Source organism: Anomaloglossus baeobatrachus, chromosome 1 (genome assembly GCF_048569485.1).
Source record: "Anomaloglossus baeobatrachus isolate aAnoBae1 chromosome 1, aAnoBae1.hap1, whole genome shotgun sequence".
Lineage (NCBI taxonomy): Eukaryota > Metazoa > Chordata > Amphibia > Anura > Aromobatidae > Anomaloglossus > Anomaloglossus baeobatrachus.
In genome coordinates, this window is record NC_134353.1 from 14,090,434 (window position 1) to 14,116,136 (window position 25,703).

The following is a 25,703-nucleotide window of genomic DNA, read 5'->3' on the forward strand; positions in this document are numbered from 1 at the left end:
TGTGGGGGCAACTGCAGGATCTTTATGGGCGCCCCGCTCCCTGCTTCTGCTCCCCGTGTTCGAGGCTATAGGGTAGAAGCAATGGCCGGCATGAGGTGCGGGGGCAACTGCAGGGTCTTTATGGGCGCCCCACTCGCTGCTTCTGCTCCCCATGTCCGAGGCTTTAGGGTAGAAAGCAATGGCCGGCATGTGGTGCGGGGGCAACTCCAGGGTCTTTATGGGCGCCCCGCTCGTTGCTTCTGCTCCCTGTGTCCGAGGCTTTAGGGTAGAAGAAATGGCCGGCATGTGGTGCAGGGGCAACTGCAGGGTCTTTATGGGCGCCCCGATCGCTGCTTCTGCTCCCCGTGTCCGAGGCTTTAGGGTAGAAGCAATGACCGGCATGTGGTGCGGGGGCAACTGCAGGGTCTTTATGGGCGCCCCGCTCCCTGCTTCTGCTCCCGTGTCCGAGGCTTTAGGATAGAAGCAATGGCTGGCATGTGGTGCGGGGGCAACTGCAGGGTCTTTATGGGTGCCCCACTCGCTGCTTCTGCTCCCCGTGTTCGAGGCTATAGGGTAGAAAGCAATGACTGGCATCTGGTGTGGGGGCAACTGCAGGGTCTTTATGGGCACCCGGCTCTCTGCTTCTGCTAGCTGTGTCTGAGGCTTTAGGGTAGAAGCAATGACCGGCAGGTGGTGTGGGGGCAACTTCAGGATCTTTATGGGCGCCCCGCTCCCTGATTCTGCTCCCCGTGTTCGAGGCTATAGGGTAGAAGCAATGGCCGGCATGAGGTGCGGGGGCAACTGCAGGGTCTTTATGGGCGCCCCACTCGCTGCTTCTGCTCCCCATGTCCGAGGCTTTAGGGTAGAAAGCAATGGCCGGCATGTGGTGCGGGGGCAACTGCAGGGTCTTTATGGGCGCCCCACTCGCTGCTTCTGCTCCCTGTGTCCGAGGCTTTAGGGTAGAAGAAATGGCCGGCATGTGGTGCAGGGGCAACTGCAGGGTCTTTATGGGCGCCCCGATCGCTGCCTCTGCTCCCCGTGTCCGAGGCTTTAGGGTAGAAGCAATGACCGGCATGTGGTGCGGGGGCAACTGCAGGGTCTTTATGGTCGCCCCGCTCCCTGCTTCTGCTCCCGTGTCCGAGGCTTTAGGGTAGAAGCAATGGCTGGCATGTGGTGCGGGGGCAACTGCAGGGTCTTTATGGGCGCCCCGCTCGCTGCTTCTGCTCCCCATGTCCGAGGCTTTAGGGTAGAAGCAATGGCCGGCATGTGATGTGGGGGCAACTGCAGGGTCTTTATGGGCGCCCCGATCGCTGCTTTTGCTCCCCATGTCCGAGGCTTTAGGGTAGAAGCAATGGCCGGCATGTGGTGCGGGGGCAACTGCTGGTTGTTTATGGGCGCCCCGCTCGCTGCTTCTGCTCCCCGTGTTCGAGGCTTTAGGGTAGAAGCAATGACCGGCATGTGGTATGGGGGCTCCCCGGGTGTTGCTTTCACCATAAAGCAACAAATTTACACTGCAATACAAAGAACTGCCCCCAACTCATGATACATAAAAGCCACAACAGCTGACCGTGGTAAGGTGAGATACACTTTATTCATATGTAGTGGTAAAATATAATCAGAGTATAATGTAGGGGACGGGTTGTGTTTTAAGGACTGATCCTAAAAAGCTGCCGATCCTCCAGCCCCGTCCTGGACATTTCGGGGGTCTGGGGGGCCGCCGCCGCTGTCACATCCTTCTCTTTTTTATAGCTATATATTTCCCTTACATATAATTTCTTCCGTCTCGTTTTTTCCATCTTCTTATTCTCTTTTTTTTAATTTTAATTTATTACATAATTTGCTTTTAGTCTTGATTATTAACTATACATCTTTACACACATTTATAACACACGCTCGTGTCCACTAACAAGGGCGGCATTATAGGGTTAACTGATGATCAATTACCAGAAATGCTAATTAATTACATATATACATCAGGCTATAAAGGAGCCTTGGAGAGCAGGACGGTTCACGCTGGGTCACCACTGTCCATTGTCCACAAGGGGCCGCCATCGAGAGACCGCTGTGAGGAGACGCGCTCAGGACCTGCGTCATCCATTGCAGCAGCCAGCGCTGCCGGCCGGAGCGTCACTCTGGGTCACCTCTGTCCATCAGCCACTAGAGGCCGCCATCGAGAGACAGCTGTGAGGTGCCGCGCTCAGGACCTGCGTCATCCATTGCAGCAGCCAGCGCTCTCGGCCGGAGCGTCACTCTGGGTCACCTCTGTCCATCAGCCACTAGAGGCCGCCATCGAGAGACCGCTGTGAGGTGCCGCGCTCAGGACCTGCGTCATTCATTGCAGCAGCCAGCGCTCTCGGCTGGAGCATCACTCTGGGTCAGTACTGTCCATCAGCCACTAGAGGCCGCCATCGAGAGACCGCTGTGAGGAGCCGCGCTCAGGACCTGCGTCATCCATTGCAGCAGCCAGCGCTGCTGGCCGGAACGTCACCCTGCGCACCGGACTCTGGACCTACCATTCACGACAGAAGCTTCGTCACTATGATCTCTGTGATACCAAAATGTAACGGATTTTGGGTTTTTTGAGGGTTGAAAATACATTTTAGAGACAGGTTTGCTGGGTCGCCTCGTTCCCAAACCCAAAACCTTTAATTTTAGGGAGGTGCGGTGACCGAGAACCGCCACTCTGGAGTTTTGGTTTATGCTTTACAGTTTTTACCGCCCGGATTTAATTATTTTTTAATGGCAAAAAATAGTTTTTTTTATCATCTTTTTAATGGGGGTTGGGGCAATGATTTCACCAAGCTGGCAGCCATCGGGGCCTCACAATAGCGTTCTGGAGGCCGAAGGGAGCCGGTGTGTTTGCTCCATTTAAATACCGTTGTCAATGGGTGCCAGTAATAAAAAGTAGAAATGGGAGAATTATTGATATTTTTTGTGATTTCATCTTCCCCCAAAAAACTTGGAATCAACATAATCACCGACCTAAGACGTCAAACAAAGCGACCAAAAATGTCACCACAAAACGAAAGCTCCCCCGGATATATAGATATTTGTTTCACTCACATCCACATGAATTTTTTTCCAGCTATTCAAAAACCTCACAGGCCGTCCTGCTACAATGGAGCCATCATACAGCCACGTCAGTGAAAAAACAATCCGGGTATGGATCATGAAAGGTAAGGAGGAAAAACAAGACAGAAAGCTAGAACCTTCCACCCATCTGCTCTGATCTGTGACTTTGGGCCATCTTTCTCCGGCCTGGGTCACACCAGCTGTGTATAATATGATTATATAATGTGGTGGCGTCAGGGTCTACAGTATATACAAGCGTCAGTCTACTGCCTCATGGCCGTGGTCAGTGGAGGCTCTGCTCAGCTCTGGATCTAAAGCGGAGGCCTCTATTTTTCCACATTGGCCTGGGTTCAGACGGTTTTGGATTTCCTCTTGGGGAGGCGGCTCTGAGATATTGCTCGCAATGGTGTCCTCTCCAGGTTCTCCATCATCAGTCGTAGGAACATTACAAGACGACTCCATTTCACCTTCTGCAGCTGAACTGGAATGAAGTAGTGGGTGCTCCAGCTGAGCTGGGTCTTCTGGTGCCTCATCCCGACACCCTCCAGATTCTCCCTCAGCAGTCATAGAAACACTACAGGACGACTCCCTTCCTCTTCCATCTCCAGATGAAGTTCTATTAAATCTTTGAAGCTCCAGCTGAGACGTGTCTTCTGTTGCATCTCCAGATTCTGCAGAATTGTGCCTGGGATTCCTTCTTCTACTGTTTCGACCTAGAAAAAGAAGAAAAATGTCAACTAATTGTCTTACATGAGGGTAGATGAGATGACGGATCTACCTCCAATACACATTTGTTTTGGTCCATTTCAAACATATCCCTAATGTGCCCCCCAATGTTCCCATAAAAACACTTACACCCCTGCGGAGCCTGCCGGAGATGACCCTGAAGGGCTGTATTGGGGTTCGGATTTGTATGTAGCTACGGAGGTGCACGGAGCCTCTCCTGTACCCCAATGTGTCACGTCTCACAATGAGACATTTCTCCTATTCAATTCCACATGACTCCAACAGACCCTGGCTGCTCCATCTACTGTCATACTGTGAAACTGTTCACCCCAAAAAGCAATGTGAGTCCCCCTGTATGGTGCACTATGGAGGTATAGCTGCGGGGCCCCTGGGAGCTTCCATACAGCCCCAGCCACATGGCTCATGGCATCCAGGAGTTCTGATTGGCAGTAGTCAGGGGCAGATTAAGAGTAGCTGGGCCCCGGGCAGTTTAGAAGGTGAGGGCCCCTCAGCCTGATGTATCATGTGACATGTCACATGGTCCTCTTGTCGCGGGCGGGGAGGGCGCTGCGCTCACCACGCTCGGGTCCGGCGCTGCTGCTGCTCGGTGGCTCGAGCGGTGGGCCGGATCCAGGGACTCGAGCGGCGCTCCTCGCCCGTGAGTGAAAGGGGGTGGTTTGGGTTTGGGGATTTTGTCCGTGACGCCACCCACGGTTTGTGGTGATGTTGGGGGCACCACCGCTGCTATTGACGGGGATTCCAGGAGCGATGGCAGGGAGCAGCTGGGATGTTTCTCTCCCCTCCGTGGGTAGGGGGGTTGGTGGTCCCGGGGCCCGGTGAGGTGAGACGGGGAGGCAGGGTTGGCGAGGTGCAGGGTCGCGGGGGCAGCGCGGTGCCGGATGGCACGGTGGTACTCACTCAGCCAAGAATGGATGCAGAGTCTCTGGTAAAACAAACGGCTGGATGGATGGGTCCCGCAGCAGTTTCTCCCGGACGGTTGGTGGTGGCTGCCTTTCCCTGCACCTTTTGTGTATCTTCGGTCCCGATGGCTTCCCACCGGTAACCCGCTCCCCAGCGTGGATATGGGCTGGAGGAGCCCTTTTGCTCGCAGGCTCTGGCCCTGGGAATTCTAGCTGTGGCGGTAGCTGTATTTCCCTTTCGCTGTTTGGACGGTTGCCTTCAATCGGGTCTTGGCTGTTAGGAAACCCCTGGGGTTCCGGTCACTAACGGATTTGACCTGTGTAACGGCGACTCCAAGCCTGGTCGGGGTCCGCAGGCCCTGCCGGTTTGTGCTGGCTTCTCTTCGCTCCCCGGTTCGGTACCGCGTCGATCTGCCTCTCCTGCAGACGGCCAAAACCGTCTGCCAACCTTGCTCTTGGTGCCCGGGCCACGTACCCGGACACGGTCAGTTTACTCCTCAACTGCTACTTCACTCCTCTCCTTTCACTCTCCCTCACTGATCTGCCCTTCCTTTTCCCGCCTCCAGGACTGTGAACTCCTCAGTGGGTGGGGCCAACCGCCTGGCTCCACCCCCACCTGGTGTGGACATCAGCCCCTGGAGGGAGGCAACAAGGATTTGTGTCTGGCTGATGTGCCTATCTTGGGGTGTGGGGTGTGTTGTTGTAGTCCCTGTGACGACCTGGCTAGGCCAGGGCACCACACTCTCTTGACAGGTCACATGATTACCACAGGCGCACATCTGCAGATGGAGAATGAGAAACATAGCGGCAGATACAGTGCACCGTACAAACTTTTCTCCTATGTCCAGTGCTGTACATGGTAGCATAAAGCCAACTATAACCAATTAACTTACCATTAATAAAGAAATAAATACTCAGACACATGCCATTTGGATTAAAATGGCCGTGGTGTTTTATTATTGGTAACTTGATAAATTAAAATCACCATATTATTAAAAATAAATAAATAATCATATAATTTCATAAATACCACAATAAAATACAAATTAACCACTTATAAAACCACAATCCACCCAACATAGTTGGGCGATTTTTTCCCCCAAACGGCCGAGTATTAACAATACGAGGCCCCCCCCAAACACCGCAGCCATTTTTCTATCATATTCTGAATACCCACATTAAATATGTCCAGACCAACGTCAGAGAGATGTACCCCATGTGACCTGTATAGGCCAGCCGTAAAACCTTCCAGATCGCTATGGTGATACGAGAAGTCGCCCAAACCAACAAAAAATTTTGCCATGTCACGATTGACACGCTTCCTTATTTTTTCCAAAAATGCAAGTTGACTATTCCAGACCAGTCTCGGTACAATTTCAGAAAAAATCAGCGCTGAAGAAGGAAAAAGGTTCATTAGCGCAAAATCTCTGCGGAAATTAGATAACAAGTCCAATGTCTTTATTTTACCTAGGTCATTCCCTCCGATGTGTAAAATTATAAGGTCAGGATACGGGTGAGTCAACAGCATACTTTTTAGGGTGCCAACCAAATTAGAAAATTTTAGACCCCTTATACCGCACCAAAAAACATTTATCAGTTCATACTGAAAAGATAAGTTCTCTGTGTAACTTCTATTAGCTGCTCCCCTCTGCGCCCAATGTATAAACGAATGACCCACAAGCCAAATCACCATTGGGCCTAGAAATGGAGAGAAACAGAATAAATTAATTATAATAAATTAGGGCGTATATACAACTGATAGCGTTTTGACGCCCATCTACCAATTCTACCACTTCTTTCTCCTTTGAGGCCGGCTCTTGCTGCCTCGGTTGCCGCCCCGATCCGAAAAGAGTGTGATGAAAAGTTGGAGCCATCCAGCTGTAATTTAACCATACATTTTTTTAATATTGCATTAAATTGAAACTTAGTGGCAGGAGAACCGTCTTCATGTAAAAACAACAAACCTGGGGTATCCCCCCATACAGTGAGCCATTTACATAAATTGGTGACGGGGCATATACATGAACCCCGTAAAGGGCGCAATTTCACAGAACACCCTTTACCAAGTTGGTCCATTTTTGACCTACTAATAAATAACACTGCACAAGAGTCAGATACATTAACATCCTTCCTATATAAACCCGAGGTGTTGTACCGACTATGGGACAACAACTCGCTAATCCTGAGTGCTGCGAAGAAACAAATCACAAAAGCTGCACGAAATAAACATAACTCAAAATTATTAAAACAAACTTCACTCAACATAAACCATAACCTTTCTAATAGATTCACGGATATAGGCCTGCGGCGATCAGGCACAACACAACCTTTTTTACAACCCTTTAGCGCCTGCCGAACCGCAAATATGCTTAATAGAGACTCCTCACCATATAATTTTAAGAAAAAAGAGATTCCACAAAATGTTTTATACAAAACAGTATAACGATAACCTAAACCAATATAAAACTTCAAGAAACCAAGTGCTGTAGACACATCACACTTGTGGGGAACCAGATTCCTGGAGTCACAAAACTGATTCCAAGCCAACCAAGCAGCCGAGTATGCCTTCCAAGTCCCCGGTGCAATAGAATTCTTAATGGAAGCTGCTACTAATCCAAAATTGCCTCCCATAGCTGGGACGGGCATGCCGTCGAAAGGGAATCCATCTTTCCTGAACTCTTCTTGAATTCCTCTAACCGCTGAGAAGAGAGGTAAAAAACGGAAGCATTAGTGCACACCGGAGCAAAACGAGCCTTCAACCAAATATTCCACCTCAAAGACAAAAGGACCAATTTTCGCAATATACCACCTAGAAACCTACACTTCACCGCCAAGGTCTTTAAAGCAAAAACCAAACCTTGACAATGTGATACGAAAATAATCCTCCTATTCGCTAGCTCCTTACCCCAGATACAAAAAACAAAAACCGGAAAAAGCTCCAATAACACCTGTTTCTCCAGCAAACCTTCCGACAACCAAGATGAAGGCCATGAAGAAAAGCACCAATGTGTACGAAAAATCGTACCGAACCCCACTTCCTTAGACACCCCTGTAAACCAAAGTAGATCCTGAGACAATATAAAATCCTGCTGAACGCAGCTAATCCCGTTAAAACTTTCTAAAAATTCATACCAAATTCTTAAATCCTTCCTCATCTCCCACGAAATTCTAATGTGTGAACCTGAACACCTAACACCCTTAGTTGCGTCATACAAACGTCTTGAAAACACTCTCCCCATTGGCAAAATTCTTAATGCAAAGTTCAAACCACCCAGCAGAGATTGGAGCTCTCGCAGGGTACACTTTTTCTTCATTAAAAAACTCGCAATACAGCCCTTTAACTTCATAATCTTCTGGCCAGGGAGCCTCAATTCCATTTTTTGTGAATCCAAAACAATCCCTAAAAACTCAAGCTCTGTGCAAGGAAAAACTGTTTTATCATGAGCTAACGGAACCCCAAAAAACTCCATCAAACCCAAAAATGTATTTAGTAATTGCAAACAACGTCCTGACCCACCAACAAATAAAAAATCGTCCAAATAGTGTAACATACCCCCCTCTGAAAACCCTTCTTGAACTGCCCAATGTAAAAACGTGGAAAATGACTCAAAATAATAACATGATAACGAAAAACCCATAGGGACGTGTCGCGGGCGGAGGAGGGGACGCAGCGCTCTCCCACTGCTCGGGTCCGGCCGCCGCTGCTGCTGCGGCTGCTGCTACTCGGTGGTGGGCCGGATCCCGGGGACTCGAGCGGCGCTCCTCGCCCGTGAGTGAAAAGGGGGATTTTGATTGTGGGAGTTTTGATTATTGTCCGTCAAGCCACCCACGTGGTGATTTTGGTGACACCACCGCTGCTCTGGACGGGGATCCCGGGAGCGGTGACAGGGAGCAGCTTTGTTGTTAGTTCTCCCCTCCGTGGGTAGGGGGTTGGTGGTCCCGGGGCCCGGTGATGGGGTAGGGATGGATGGCAGGCAGGTTACGGGGCCTGGTGAGGTGCAGGGTCGCGGGGGCAGTGCTGTGCCGCACGGCACGGTGGTTCTCACTCAGCCCAATGATGAAGACACAGTTCTTGGTAAAACACTCGGCTGGATGGACGGGTCCCACAGACGGCTGCGGTGTTGTTGTCTCCTGGAAGGTTGGTGGTAACTGCCTTTCCCTGCACCTAAGTTGCTTGTACGGTTCCAATGGGTTCCCACCTGTAACCCGCTCCCCGGCTTGGATATGGGCCGGAGGAGCCCCTTTTGCCCGCAGGCGCTGGCCCTGAGAAACGGTTGCCTTGGCGGTGGCGGTGTCTCCCTCACTTGGTTGGACTGTTGCCTTCTGTCGGGACTTGACTGTTTGGAAACCCAGGAGGTCCCCTTCACTAACGGATTTGGCAAATTCACGGCGACTCCTAGCCTTGCCGGGGTCCGAAAAGCCCCTGCCAGATGGTGCTGGCTTCTCTTCGTGTACCGGTCCAGTACCGCCGGGCCACCGCCTGTCCACGGTCCTTACGGTAGACTCCAATCGGCCACTCCTGCAGACGGTCACCACCGTCTGCCAACCTTGCTGTCCCGCCCGGGCCACACACCCAGACGCTGTCAGTCAGTTGCTCCACTACTACACTTTCCTCCTTCCACTGTCACTGTCAAAACTAGACTGTCTGTTTTCCCGCCTCCAGGACTGTGAACTCCTCGGTGGGCGGGACCAACCGCCTGGCCCACCCCCTGGTGTGGACATCAGCCCCTGGAGGAAGGCAACAAGGGTTTTGTGTCTGACTTTGATGTGCCTGCTGGGAGTGTGGGGTGTTGTGGTGTTGTTCTCTGTGGCCCCTGGCTTGTCCAGGGCGCCACAGAGGCACCTGTCAAAATAAAAAGAACCCTCAAAACAAAAACCCAAAGAATTAAAACCCAAGGGGTTAATTGGCAGAAGCCGGAAGGCAGACTTAATGTCTGATTTGGCCAGGAAACAATCCAGGCCAAACTTCCGTAGCAAATCCACTGCCTCATCAAAGGATGTGTAACTCACCGAAGATGCATTAGGATCAATAGCATCATTCAGTGAGCTACCTGTTGGATAAGACAGGTGATGTATGATCCTAAAAGAATTAACCTCCTTCTTGGGGACAACCCCCAAAGGTGATATCCTAAAATTTGTAAACGAAGGAAATTCAAAAGGACCAGACACCCTGCCTAACAACAGCTCTTTTTCAATATGTGACCTTCAATATCTGACCACCTCCTTATGGCTATCGACCAATTGTAAATTCTTAGTTACATTACAACCTATACCTTCAAAAGAAGGTACAGGAAAACCCGACTGAAACCCACTACGAACCAGAGCTGCCTTCGGCCTGTCTGGAAAACGGTCCAGCCACGGGAGCATTCCTTCCGGGCTCACTGGAGTCTGAGCCTTTGAAAAACTGCTCCCTAACACCAGATGGCTGTACCGTGGACTGACCATGCTTTTTAAAGCATTTAAACAAGGGGTGAGCCCCGCCACAAAACGAGCACTCATGGCGAAAGCGACAGGTACCCTGCCACCTGCATGAGGACTCATTGAATGCAAAGCACACCCCTCTTTTACAATTGACATTCACCTGCTGTCTGTGAGGGTTCTGTCGCTGAGGCAGCATTAAATTCATAACCCATAACCCGACATCCTTTAATTTAGTAATTCAGCCAGGCTAAGCCACCGAAATTACGATAAACCTCCAGAATACAATCCTGATGTTGAAACAGGCCGCTACACAACTTTGGAAACTTCTCCCCAAGAACTGCAGCATAAATGGAGAAAGCCTGCAACCAAGAATAAAATGTTTCTTTCGTTCTGACTCAACCTCTTGCTTTCCATCAGGTTTCTCCACTTTATGCTGCAGTTCCCTAGCAACCAGTAAAAGGGAAAAGATCTCCACATACTCCTGTCTCCAAATCTTTTCCTTAAGGGAAGCACTGAGATGAAAGCCCAAAGGGGAAACATCCCATGTCCGTGCTTCCTTTAAATGAGGTTCCGCCACCCCAGGGAACCTGTCCTGAACAACTTCAGCCACAGGTGCCTGGGGAAGCACTACATGGCCCCCCAAGCAGCTCGGACAAAGTCCTAATGACCATGTCCTTTACGCAATTAATATTGGGTGCTCCAGCAAGGGGGCTCTCACCATGTCCTCCGCTCCTGGGTCCATCCATCGCGTTGTACAGGGGTTGACGGCCTCCACTTGCTGCGATGTCCTCTTCGGATTCTTCGGTCGAGCTCCAGACCTGCGTCGCCGCCGCCAAAGCCCCAGCCGAGCTCTTTTGCAATGGGCCCGGCGGCGCGTACAGGCCCGTGAGCGACCCAGGATCTCCGCTATGACCGGCCACAACAGCCGGAGCGGAACTCCCGGTGGCGACTTCCGGGATAAACGCCCGCCAGGCATTCTGGGAGTCGCGCCCTGATGACGCGGCCAATTCTCGTCGGCTTCTTGGGCGGTCTCGCGATGCTCCGGTCCCTCCTCTCGCCGGAACTCCCGCCTCTCGCGATGTCTCCGACGTCTTCCTCTTAGTGCCGCGCCGACTGCGAGCATATGCCGACCTCTTCCTCCCTCCGCCGGACCGCTAGGAACAGGATTCAGGCGGTGAGTAGACGTCGCTCTTCTTCCTCTTCTTCCGCAGGGATCTCCGGACGTCTTCTCCATCTCCGGGCCGCAGAAGCTCTTCCCTCGGCGCAGGAACACCGGCGTGATCCGGAGCTGGATCCAGGACCACTTCGGCGGCTTCGTTCACCGGCGCCAGACATCTCTTCAGCCACTCCTCGCCGTCCGCTGCGCCGACCCGAGCCATCATCTTCTCCTGGAGCGACTCCATCTGGATTCTTCTTTCTTCACAGCTGGAAACTGACACAGCTGTCTCCTTATAAAGGCAAGTCTCCTGCATATTTACCTCTGTCCACCAATGACAAACTTTAAAATTGGCGCGCATCAGGCTGACCAATTACACAGCCTGCTCGCGTTACTCACAGGGGGCAGATTAACCCCATAAATTCCCATCATAACTACTTCCATTACCACCACGCAGCAGGCTGACCAATCACAGCAGCCTGCTCGTGTTACCACATGAAGGGTATTAACCCTTCATCCCCCATACTGAATTTGGCACCGCTGAATGCCACAACCTAAACCTGTAACACCTATAAAGATAACGTCAGGGGGCCCATGCCACCATGTAATCACCAGGCTATACGCTGCTGGTGATTATACATAAGAGAGCAAAGGTGGGAGAGTAATGTCCTCGAGAGGACACATGAGAGGCCGTGACTGGTGCGGAGGCCGAGCCAAGAGGCCGAAATTAATTTTGCTCATTATTATATGTTAATTATAATTATTGTTTATGTTAATATTAATTGTATCACTTAATATTGAGCAGAAATAAGTATGCTTATACTCCCTATATATAGTATGAGCCCTGTATATACAGTATGGACCCCCCACATAGCTCCTATATACAGCATGAGCCTCACACCCCCCTACATACAATATGTGTTCCAACATAACCCCACTATATAATGTATGAGCTTTCATATAACCCCCTACATACTTACATTCAGTATAAGTCCCCACATAGCCCTCTATATACTGCGCTCACTACCACGCTCGGGTCCGGCGCTGCTACTGCTTGCTGCTCGGTGGCTCGAGCGGTGGGCCGGATCCGGGGACTCGTGCGGCGCTCCTCACCCGTGAGTGAAAGGGGATGGTTGTTGGGATTGGGAAGTCGGTCCGTGACGCCACCCACGGTGTGTGGTGAGGTTGGGGACACCACCGCTGCTCTGGACAGGGATCCCGGGAGTGATGACAGGGAGCAGCCGAGATGTTTCTCTCCCCTCCGTGGGTAGGGGGATTTGGTGGTCCCGGGGCCCGGTGATGGTGATTGGAAGGTGGATGGCAGGAGCTGGGGAGGTGCAGGGTCGCGGGGCAGCGCGGTGCCTGACGGCACGGTGGTACTCACTCAGCCAGTAACGTACACGGAGTCTCTGGTAAAACAAACGGCTGGATGGACGGGTCCCACAGGCGGCTGCGGTGGTCACTCACGGTAGGTTGGCGGTGACTGTCTCTCCCTGCACCTTTAGTGTGTTTTCAGCCCCGATGGCTTCCCACCGGTAGCCCGCTCCCCAGCGGTGTGTTTGCCAGAGGAGCCCCTTTTTGCCCGCAGGCTCTGGCCCTGGGAACTCTAGCTGTGGCGGTAGCTGTATTTCCCTTCACGGTTGCGCCGGTTGCCTTCAGTCGGGTCTTTGCTGCTGGGAAAGCCCGGAGGTTCCCGTCGCTGACGGATTTGACCGGTTTAACGGCGACTCCAAGCCTGGCCAGGGTCCGTAAGCCCTGCCGAATGGTGCTGGCTTCTCTTCGCTCCCCGGTTCGGTACCGGCGGGCCACCGCCCGAACCCGGTCCTTACGGTTGTGCGTCAATCGGCCTCACCTGCAGACGGTCACCACCGTCTGCCGACCTTGCTCTTAGGTGCCCGGGCCACGTACCCGGACACGGTCAGTCTGCTCCTCTACCACTTCACTCCTCTCACTTTCCCTTACTTCACTTATCTGACTTCCTTTCCCGCCTCCAGGACTGTGAACTCCTCAGTGGGTGGGGCCAACCGCCTGGCTCCACCCCACCTGGTGTGGACATCAGCCCCTGGAGGGAGGCAACAAGGATTTGTGTGTGTGACTGATGTGTCCAACCGGGGTGTGGGGTGTGTTGTTGCAGTACCTGTGACGTCCTGGCTTATTCAGGGCGCCACATTCCCCCTTGGTTAAATGCAGACCGTCCGCAGGCTGTCCGTCCATCACCGGTTTTATTTTCACAAAAGCTGTAAAAAACGGTAGATTACAAACAACGCCCAAACAACCTGGCCCTGATGCTGCCCCTAAGAAGTGGGCAGCACCCCTTGCCCCAGTCCAGAACCAAATTGCCGGAGCGGGTACGGTCTCTTTCAGGGGTCCCACGTCCATGGGGGACCCCTGACCCCCGGAGGATCGCCACCGGTTACGGTAGTGGCGGGCCTGGGTTATCCCTTTCCTCCAGGCCCATCCTCCCAAATCAGCCTCTCCGGAGGCAGTCACTGAATAAAGACAACATTTATTTACATGCCACAAGTTTGTGGTTGCCCTGCAAGTTCTCGGGCGTGTTTGTAAGCAGTTTCTTACGCAAACGGTTGCAGAAGGTCCCTACGGGGACTAGTTGCCGGCAACGGCCGGTTCAATCATGGTTGCAAATCTGGTTAACTACTCGGTTGATTACTTTTCTTACCATTCAGTTACTTAACGGTGCTGGTGGTCCGAACGGGGACAACTTGCAGCGGAGGGACCGCTGACTTTGGGGCGGCTACCACCGCAGGGGGTCGGCCCACTCAGGGACCGGACGGTACATCGGGTTCTCCTTCCATAAGCAGTGCAGCCCGGAACCGCTGATCGCCGCTGGGAACGGTGGCGGGGGCAGCGTGCTCGGAATCTCCTCTTCCATCAGCTGCACTCTTTCCGAGCCTCCTGCTACGTGGCCGGCCCCCGGCTCCCACGCAATCAAGGCTGGTTCAGGAGCTTGGGTGGCCTGATCGCGGCGCGTCACGGTTGTAGTGGCCCCTTGCTCACGGGCCCACACCACGGCAACCATTCTACGCATCTCCGCCTTCCAGTCCAGCAGCTGCTGCAAGCTCTGCGCCCTCACCTTCAAGCAGAACCAGCCCAGCTCCCGCTCCAGCCAAGCAGCGGTCCCGGCGGGGAGCTCACCCGGGCCGCAATCTTCAAAGGCTACTCCACCTCGGTTCCCCCAGAGCTTAGACGCTCCGGTGGCGGGCGCTCCGGCGCTCCAATTCGAGGACGCCGCCATCTCTCCATCCGCGTCCCCCCTTGGTTTCTTTCCGGCACCTCCTCTTCAGGGGCGGAGCTTCGGCTTTCGCGCCTCCACTGCTCGGGAAGACGCTCGAGCGGGGAACTTTTCGCGCCCAAGATGGCGGATTCTGCAATTTTTCGGCCGGACACCTCCGGCGGGACACAAGGCGCACTTCTACCAGGCGGTAGAACGGTAAGATCCTGTTCGTGACGCCAAGTTGTCGCAGGTGGGGAGGGGGGCCGCTGCGCTCACTACCACGCTCGGGTCCGGCGCTGCTGCTGCTTGCTGCTCGGTGGCTCGAGCGGTGGGCCGGATCCGGGGACTCGAGCGGCGCTCCTCGCCCGTGAGTGAAAGGGGATGGTTGTTGGGATTGGGAAGTCGGTCCGTAACGCCACCCACGGTGTGTGGTGAGGTTGGGGACACCACCGCTGCTCTGCAAAGGGATCCCGGGAGTGATGACAGGGAGCAGCCGAGATGTTTCTCTCCCCTCCGTGGGTAGGGGGATTTGGTGGTCCCGGGGCCCGGTGATGGTGATTGGAAGGTGGATGGCAGGAGCTAGGGAGGTGCAGGGTCGTGGGGCAGCGCGGTGCCTGACGGCACGGTGGTACTGACTCAGCCAGTAACGTACACGGAGTCTCTGGTAAAACAAACGGCTGGATGGACGGGTCCCACAGGCGGCTGCGGTGGTCACTCACGGTAGGTTGGCGGTGACTGTCTCTCCCTGCACCTTTAGTGTGTTTTCGGCCCCGATGGCTTCCCACCAGTAGCCCGCTCCCCAGCGGTGTGTTTGCCAGAGGAGCCCCTTTTTGCCCGCAAGCTCTGGCCCTGGGAACTCTAGCTGTGGCGGTAGATGTATTTCCCTTCACGGTTGAGCGGTTGCCTTCAGTCGGGTCTTTGCTGCTGGGAAACCCCGGAGGTTCCCGTCGCTGACGGATTTGACCGGTTTAACGGCGACTCCAAGCCTGGTCGGGGTCCGTAAGCCCTGCCGAATGGTGCTGGCTTCTCTTCGCTCCCCGGTTCGGTACCGGCGGGCCACCGCCCGGCCTCCGGTCCTTACGGTTGTGCGTCAATCGGCCTCGCCTGCAGACGAGGTTGGCACCGTCTGCCAACCTTGCTCTTAGGTGCCCGGGCCACGTACCCAGACACGGTCAGTCTGCTCTTCTACCACTTCACTCCTCTCACTTTCCCTTACTACACTTATCTGACTTCCTTTCCCGCCTCCAGGACTGTGAACTCCTCAGTGGGTGGGGCCAACCACCTGGCTCCACCCCACCTGGTGTGGACATCAGACCCTGGAGGGAGGCAACAAGGATTTGTGTGTGTGACTGATGTGCCTAACCGAGGTGTGGGGTGTGTTGTTGCAGTACCTGTGACGTCCTGGCTTGTCCAGGGCGCCACACAGGCGGTTAGGAAACGCCCACCTAGGGGTCTAGACAGCCCGGGGTGGGAAAACCAGGAGTTGAAGTCTATAGTTCAAGTTGGGAGGCTGGGGCTAGGTGTAGCTCCAGCGGAGGTGAAGCTCAAGTTGACTGGCACCAGGGTTGGAGCCCTGGTGGAAAAAAGGATTTTCAGCTCACCTGACACCCGAAGCCGTAAGATCCTGAGGATGCACGTGGTCCGCTGGTAAGTCCAAACCAGCCAGCAGGTAATATTGAAGAAGGAAGATCGGACCCATCACCAATTCCAAAAATATGTTAAAAATCAAACTTCTTTATTAATACATGATTAAAAAAAATTTCTTATATGAAGACCATAGTGGGGAGTATGAAACATAGCACTTAACGCGTTTCGGACTTCATAAATTTAAAAACAAAAAACTATTCCTTAATCATAAGTAGTCTATGTGTGGTATGCAGGGGACCTATATAGTGATTCCTACCTGGAAGAGGAAGTTTAGGAATTAGTCATACAAGGGTGTGTGTCCTGAATATGCTAATTGGATGAAAAGAGGGAGAAAGTGTGTGGTAAAATGCTTGCATGGTTAATATATTTAAACTTGGAAGATATTATGTGGATAATGATAAGTAAAAATGTATATTAGGAGAAATGAATTAATCTTAAAAATTGGTCATGGAAATTAAACAGCAAGTGCTGCATGTATGTATCATAACAGTTTGAAATAAATCATGATATATATATAAAGCTAAGATTTACTCACATATATATGATATTTGAGCAATATTGGTATTTCTTCATATAGGACTTAAGATAATTCTGTGAGAATTTCTATGCCTAAACGTATTAAAACCATTGGGAAAATGCGGATGGAAAGCATATGTATGTATATATACATATACACTCACTACATATACACATACTCATATATACACATGAGAGCCCTGAAGATATAAGATAATGTAATAAATATTGGTATGAAAAGAAAAAAAAATATATATATAAAAAAAAAAAAATTTAAAAAAAATTAAAAAAAAAAAAAAAAAAAAGGGGGGGGAAGAGAAGGGGGAGGGGGGGATTAGATAATGAAACGTAGGTCTGATCTATAGTTGAGTCCAGCAGGGTATCTCGTATCAAGTTTGAGAATCCATTGTGCCTCTGCATGAAGTAATGTTGTAAACCAGTCTCCACCTCTAGGGGGTCTGGGAATGTACTCAATACTGGTTATGGTTAGAAAAGAGAAATTTGCATCATGTGAGTCCAAAAAATGCCTGGTGAGTCCTGATGTAGATCGTTTCTTGCCCACATTGGAAGTAGTTGTATTTAAAGCTGCTGAGGCAGATCTTATGTGTTCGGATATCCTGGTCCTGAGAGATCTTGACGTACATCCAATATAACTTTTGTCGCAGGCAGTGCAGGATGCTTTGTATATTACATAGGATGAGGAACAATTCATGAAAGATTTAATGTTGATGGTATCGTTATTGGAAGCAGTGAAGGAACGATTATTCAGCATATATTTGCAGAGGCCACATCTATTTAAGCCACATTTATAGGAACCAGTGGTACTTAACCAAGTTTTCTTAGATTTTTTGGTATTATACATGCTAGGTGAGACAAGGTTACCTATTGTTTGTGCTTTTCTGGCGACTATGTTTATCCCTTGTGACAGTATGGGATCCAGATCCTTGTCCTGCTGTAGAAGGGGAATAAATTGGAGAAAGGTTTTTTTAATTTGAAAAAAGTCATCACTGAATGGAGTAGAAAAAGTGATACGATTCTGTTGTTTGTCATGATTGTGGCGATCCAGTAATAAATCGTTGTGGGATCTGTTAGCTACAATAGAAGAAGCCCTATTGAGAGTCTGGTCTGTATAGCCTCTCTTCTTTAGTCTCCGTTTAATATGTGTGGCTGCAATAGAAAAAGAAGTATCTGATGAGCAAAGTCTTCTAGCTCTAAGGAGTTCACCGACGGGTAAATTCTGCAAAGTATGTGGCATGTGGCAACTATTAGCATGGAGGGTAGTATTGCCACTCACCGGTTTCCTGTAAAGAGTTGTATCAATATTCCCTGTAATGGAGTTACCAAGTAATTGAATGTCCAAAAAAGGCGCATGGTGTGTATGGAGGTTAACGGTGAAACGTAAATTTAGATGGTTATTGTTGAGATAGGAACTCAGCAAGGTAATAAACTCTTGCGGTATGGTATTTTCATCCTTTTCACATATCATCAACTGGTCATCTATATAACGAGCATACCAACGGATTTGTGACAAGAAAGGATTCTGTTCCGTATGGATATACTGTTCCTCCCAATACGCCATGTAAATGTTTGCTAGGGCGCATGAAAAACTCGCCCCCATAGGACATCCAGCAGTCTGAAGATAGAAAACTCCATTAAATTGGAAAAAATTGTGTTTGAGGAGAAAGCCTGTGGCCATGAGGATGAATTCCTTTAGGATATCTTCCAAGGAACTGTATTTTTCCAGATGACAGAATAAAGCCTGCAATGCTTGGTCATGGGGGATGCATGGATATAAAGATATAACATCACTGGTAATCCAAAAAGAATGCTCCGTCCATGTCATTTCTTTGAGATTCTGTAACAGGCTTTTAGTGTCCTTGATATATCCCGTGGTACGTCTCATGAGGGGTTGGAGAATATTATCAAGCCAGTCTGATAAGGGACTGGTCAAAGAGTCAGTGCTGGCTACTATAAGTCTCAATGAAGGTGGGAATATGCCTTTATGCACCTTTGGGAGACCATGGAGAATGGGGCAAGTTGGAGTCTCAACCATAATATATTCATATGTCTTTTGATTAATAATGCCCCACTCTAGACCTTGTTGGAGTATAGTTTGTAGTTTGGTGGAAAAAACTGTGGTGGGGTCGCTGTCCAGCCTCCTGTAGGTGGAGTGATCACTTAACATAGAGATGATTTCTTTCTCATATAAAGTGCTGTCTAGAATAACAATAGACTCACCTTTGTCTGCTGGTCGGATGGATATATATTCATTTTGTTTTAAATTTTTAAGGGCATACCTCTCACGTGAAGATAGATTGTCATGGATGTCCGATTTGTTAGAAAGAATTTTACGGATTTCGGTCTCCATAAGATCCTGATATGTATCCATAACAGGTGATCTGGAGGCTACGGGGTAGAAATGTGGGTTTTTCGTTTTTAAAGGAGGAATTTTTTAGATAGTTTTGTGAGGTTTAAATTTGCTATGGAAATTTGTTCCTTTAAATTCAGGTACAAGGGGACTGGAATTGTATTCTCTCCCTGGCTGATGGATGTATCTCCCGCTTTTTCATCTTGTATAGCATGAGCAAAATGTTTTTTTACAGTAAGATTTCTGATAAATTTGTTGACATCTTTTATGGTCTGAAAGAGGTTTGCTCTATTATTTGGTGCAAAGTTCAGTCCTTTCTTGAGGACATTAATCTGATCAGTGCTCAAAATGCATGCTGAGAGGTTAAGGACAGAAAATTCTGAGGAGTCAGGTTCAAACACAATTTTTTCCAATTTAATGGAGTTTTCTATCTTCAGACTGCTGGATGTCCTATGGGGGCGAGTTTTTCATGCGCCCTAGCAAACATTTACATGGCGTATTGGGAGGAACAGTATATCCATACGGAACAGAATCCTTTCTTGTCACAAATCCGTTGGTATGCTCGTTATATAGATGACCAGTTGATGATATGTGAAAAGGATGAAAATACCATACCGCAAGAGTTTATTACCTTGCTGAGTTCCTATCTCAACAATAACCATCTAAATTTACGTTTCACCGTTAACCTCCATACACACCATGCGCCTTTTTTGGACATTCAATTACTTGGTAACTCCACTACAGGGAATATTGATACAACTCTTTACAGGAAACCGGTGAGTGGCAATACTACCCTCCATGCTAATAGTTGCCACATGCCACATACTTTGCAGAATTTACCCGTCGGTGAACTCCTTAGAGCTAGAAGACTTTGCTCATCAGATACTTCTTTTTCTATTGCAGCCACACATATTAAACGGAGACTAAAGAAGAGAGGCTATACAGACCAGACTCTCAATAGGGCTTCTTCTATTGTAGCTAACAGATCCCACAACGATTTATTACTGGATCGCCACAATCATGACAAACAACAGAATCGTATCACTTTTTCTACTCCATTCAGTGATGACTTTTTTCAAATTAAAAAAACCTTTCTCCAATTTATTCCTTTTTTACAGCAGGACAAGGATCTGGATCCCATACTGTCACAAGGGATAAACATAGTCGCCAGAAAAGCACAAACAATAGGTAACCTTGTCTCACCTAGCATGTATAATACCAAAAAATCTAAGAAAACTTGGTTGAATACCACTGGTTCCTATAAATGTGGCTTAAATAGATGTGGCCTCTGCAAATATATGCTGAATAATCGTTCCTTCACTGCTTCCAATAACGATACCATCAACATTAAATCTTTCATGAATTGTTCCTCATCCTATGTAATATACAAAGCATCCTGCACTGCCTGCGACAAAAGTTATATTGGATGTACGTCAAGATCTCTCAGGACCAGGATATCCGAACACATAAGATCTGCCTCAGCAGCTTTAAATACAACTACTTCCAATGTGGGCAAGAAACGATCTACATCAGGACTCACCAGGCATTTTTTGGACTCACATGATGCAAATTTTTCTTTTCTAACCATAACCAGTATTGAGTACATTCCCAGACCCCCTAGAGGTGGAGACTGGTTTACAACATTACTTCATGCAGAGGCACAATGGATTCTCAAACTTGATACGAGATACCCTGCTGGACTCAACTATAGATCAGACCTACGTTTCATTATCTAATCCCCCCTCCCCCTTCTCTTCCCCCCCCCCTTTTTTTTTTTTTCTTTTCATACCAATATTTATTACATTATCTTATATCTTCAGGGCTCTCATGTGTATATATGAGTATGTGTATATGTAGTGAGTGTATATGTATATATACATACATATGCTTTCCATCCGCATTTTCCCAATGGTTTTAATACGTTTAGGCATAGAAATTCTCACAGAATTATCTTAAGTCCTATATGAAGAAATACCAATATTGCTCAAATATCATATATATGTGAGTAAATCTTAGCTTTATATATATATCATGATTTATTTCAAACTGTTATGATACATACATGCAGCACTTGCTGTTTAATTTCCATGACCAATTTTTAAGATTAATTCATTTCTCCTAATATACATTTTTACTTATCATTATCCACATAATATCTTCCAAGTTTAAATATATTAACCATGCAAGCATTTTACCACACACTTTCTCCCTCTTTTCATCCAATTAGCATATTCAGGACACACACCCTTGTATGACTAATTCCTAAACTTCCTCTTCCAGGTAGGAATCACTATATAGGTCCCCTGCATACCACACATAGACTACTTATGATTAAGGACTAGTTTTTTGTTTTTAAATTTATGAAGTCCGAAACGCGTTAAGTGCTATGTTTCATACTCCCCACTATGGTCTTCATATAAGAAAATTTTTTTAATCATGTATTAATAAAGAAGTTTGATTTTTAACATATTTTTGGAATTGGTGATGGGTCCGATCTTCCTTCTTCAATATTATTTGGAGCCCTGGTGCCTTGGCTAGGTGACAGACAGTGGTCCCCGTCAGCAGGCGACGGGAAGATGGCAGCCGGAAATCCGAGGTGGACCGGACAGAGTTGCAGCCCGCCGGTACCAATACCGGAGAACCGACCCGGAAACCATGCACAGAGGGGGAACTTGGACCCTGAAGCCAGGACCGGAACCAACGGCCTAGCTAATTAACCAATTGAGGGCAGGATTTTAGGTCCTGTCCCAACCAAAGTCCCAAAAGCAGGCAACCACCCACAGAGAGGGATAGGGCAACCGCCAGGGCCTGGTAGATCCCACGGGTCAGCGTCAGCGGGCACGGTTCCTCAGGTACACAAGAAGCCAGGAGCAGACTCCTGTGTTCCATACCAGGAAGTCTAACACAAGCAAAAACAGTGCAGAGGGAAAAGACGGCGACCACCAGCCTGGGTGGGGGACCAGAGTACAACCAGCCGCGGCGGCCGGCCACCAGCACCTTGGTTTACCAAAAGACTCGTGTGATTTATTCAACTGTGAGTAACCAAACATCCCCTGGTACATCCGGGCGTGCAGGCCCCTGCCATCACCATCCCCTGCACAGAGCCACTGAGCCCCGGGGCAACCAATCCTACCCACGGAGGGGTTAGTATACAGCTGCCATTGCATCTCCCCCGGGGTGTCCCACAACAGCAGCGGTGGTGCCACCTTTCACCACACACCGTGGGTGGTGTCACAAACTGAATACGGCCAAGCCCGTACAACTACGTCCCCCTTTTCATTTGGCATGTCCGCGTGACCCCCTGGGTCCGGAGGATCCCTCGAGCCACACAGCGGGTCCGGATCCGAGCAGCCCGGTTGCTACAGGCGTGGGGGCAGCACATGGGCCTATGTACAGCACTCCCTATATACAACATAAGCCCTCACATAGCCCTCTATGTACAATATGAGCCCCCATATAGTCCTTATATGCAGTATGAGCCCCCACATAACCCCTATATACCAGGCCGGTTGGTGACATTACACTGGTGACAGGAGCTCCGCTGCTGTTTGTTGCTGGAAGTGTAGCACCAGGAGAGCTCTGAGCCTGGAGAGCGGAGCCCGGGGAAGGGGAGCGAGGTGAGTGTGAGTAGCTGCACAAAACATTATAATGAGCACAATATGGCCATAGGCCCCCCTGTAGCTTTGGGCCCCGGGCAGTAGCCCAGATTGCCCTCATTATAATCCGCCTACGGCAGCAGGAATTACCCTGATTCCAGAACATTCTCCAGTTCCTTTCAGGATGTGTTTTATCGATCTACAAGGCTACATCTGAGGACATTGCACTGTGGTCTGTGGTGGAGCTTCCAACATCTAATGTCTATGGACTCCGGGGGTCCTCAGTAGCATTGTTCTATAGTAAGTGTTCTCACTTGGCATCATGTATAATGGTCCTGACACCGGCCGCTGGCTCTGGAAGATGTAGAAGGGAAGGGCAGCCTCCTCCTCTACCCCCAGACGATGCCTTCACCAGCGCCACCACCAACCACAATCAAGTCCCACCACTAAGACGTGCGCAGCTCTGACAGAAGACAAAAATATGCCCTAACAATACCTAATTCCAACGTTCTGGGGATTAAAAGATCTCCATGTTAAAAGAGAGAAGGAGAATGTAAAGGGCTGGAGGGGATCAGGATGGCACTACTGACTGATAACCCACCACCCCGGTCCGCTGAGCAGGAGACACACTTCATCATTATCCAATCTGTAGGAAAGGTTCTCGCCACTTACATTTCTTGTAAGCTACGACAGCACCGATGAAGATGGCGATGATGATGATGATGATGACGATGACGATAAAAGTCCAGTTGTAAGGGACTGATGTTTCTCTCTTACAGATTTTGTCTAGAAGATAAACAGATGTTATGGATTATGCATTACTATCACCAAGATAAATTGAAGAGACTGGCCGGGAACCACGTCCTTCTGATAAGACCTGGAAAGTCCTGACACAGTTGAAATCTCTCAGTAATTAGGAAGCAATCCTGCCACTTAGAGAGAAATGATATTATCTGCTTCAACTGTGAGCTACTGAAGAATATAGTCTGGTCAAAGGAGATCAAAACTGAACTCTTTGGAGGCCATAATACACCATGTTTGGAGGCCAAAATGCAAATCCCCCCAAAAACACCAACACCAGTGAAATGTGGAGGTGGCAACATCATGGTGTGGGACTGATTTTCAGCAGATGACACTGGTAAACTGCATATAATTGAAGGAAGGATGAATGGACAAATGTACAGAGACATTCCTGATAAACATCTACTGCCATCTACCAAGATGATGAAGATGAAACAAGGGAGGACATTTCAGCAAGACAATGATCCCAAGCACACGGACAAGGAAACTACAACTGGTTTCAGAGACAAAAAATACATCTGCTAGAATGGCCGAGCTGAATCCAATACAAAATGTCTGGAAGGAACTAAAGCTCAGAGTTCATAGAAGGAGACAGGACCTTTAGGAAGTGAGGAGTGTGTGTGGAAGAATGGGCCAAAATCCACGTGAGCAATGCAGGAGACTAGTGTCTCCATACAGGATGTGAGGAGTATGTGCGGAAGAATGGGCCAAATCCACCTGAGCAATGCCGGAGACTAGTGTCTCCATACAGAATGTGAGGAGTGTGTGCGGAAGAATGGGCCAAATCCACCTGAGCAATGCAGGCGACTAGTGTCTCCATACAGGATGTGAGGAGTGTGTGCGGAAGAATGGGCCAAATCCACCTGAGCAATGCAGGCGACTAGTGTCTCCATACAGGATGTGAGGAGTGTGTGCGGAAGAATGGGCCAAATCCACCTAAGCAATGCAGGCGACTAGTGTCTCCATACAGGATGTGAGGAGTGTGTGCGGAAGAATGGGCCAAAATCCACCTGAGCAATGCAGGCGACTAGTGTCTCCATACAGGATGTGAGGAGTGTGTGTGCGGAACAATGGGCAAAAACCCACCTGAGCAATGCAGGCGACTAGTGTCTCCATACAGGATGTGAGGAGTGTGTGCAGAAGAATGGACCAAAATCCACCTGAGCAATGCAGGTGACTAGTGTCTCCATACAGGATGTGAGGAGTGTGTGCGGAAGAATGGGCCAAAATACACCTGAGCAATGCAGGTGACTAGTGTCTCCATACAGGATGTGAGGAGTGTGTGGAAGAATGTCCCAAAATCCACCTGAGCAATGCAGGCGACTAGTGTCTCCATACAGGATGTGAGGAGTGTGTGCAGAAGAATGGGCCAAAATCCACCTGAGCAATGCAGGCGACTAGTGTCTCCATACAGGATGTGAGGAGTGTGTGCGGAAGAATGGGCCAAAATCCACCTGAGCAATGCAGGCGACTAGTGTCTCCACACAGGATGTGAGGAGTGTGTGCGGAAGAATGGACCAAACTCACACCTGAGCAATGCAGGCGACTAGTGTCTCCATACAAGATGTGAGGAGTGTGTGCGGAAGAATGGACCAAAATCCACCTGAGCAATGCAGGCGACTAGTGACTCCATACAGAATGTGAGGAGTGTGTGCGGAAGAATGGGCCAAAATCCACCTGAGCAATGCAGGCGACTAGTGACTCCATACAGAATGTGAGGAGTGTGTGCGGAAGAATGGGCCAAAATCCACCTGAGCAATGCCGGCGACTAGTGTCTCCATACAGGATGTGAGGAGTGTGTGCAGAAGAATGGGCCAAAATCCACCTGAGCAATGCAGGCGACTAGTGTCTCCATACAGGATGTGAGGAGTGTGTGCAGAAGAATGGGCCAAATCCACCTGAGCAATGCAGGCGACTAGTGTCTCCATACAGGATGTGAGGAGTGTGTGCAGAAGAATGGGCCAAAATCCACCTGAGCAATGCAGGCGACTAGTGTCTCCATACAGGATGTGAGGAGTGTGTGCGGAACAATGGGCCAAAATCCACCTGAGCAATGCAGGCGACTAGTGTCTCCATACAGGATGTGAGGAGTGTGTGCGGAAGAATGGGCCAAAATCCACCTGAGCAATGCAGGTAACTAGTATCTCCATACAGGATGTGAGGAGTGTGTGCGGAAGAATGGACCTAAATCCACCTGAGCAATGCAGGCGACTAGTGTCTCCATACAGGATGTGAGGAGTGTGTGCAGAAGAATGGGGCAAAATCCACC

At 49.6% G+C, this 25,703-nt stretch overlaps 1 protein-coding gene across 2 annotated transcripts in view; it reads right to left on the reverse strand.

Annotated features, from left to right (window-relative positions):
- Positions 1-1,551: 1,551 nt before the first annotated feature.
- Positions 1,552-25,703, reverse strand: part of LOC142303893 (uncharacterized) — a 59,974-nt gene continuing 35,822 nt past the window's right edge. For both annotated transcript variants that reach the window (XM_075345757.1, XM_075345748.1), the window contains exons 4-5: positions 23,306-23,419; positions 1,552-3,764 (exon numbers count right to left, since the gene is read on the reverse strand). In XM_075345757.1, coding sequence (XP_075201872.1) covers positions 3,310-3,764; positions 23,306-23,419 — 569 coding nt within the window. In that variant the 3' untranslated portion in view covers positions 1,552-3,309. The remainder of the gene's footprint in view (positions 3,765-23,305; positions 23,420-25,703) is intronic.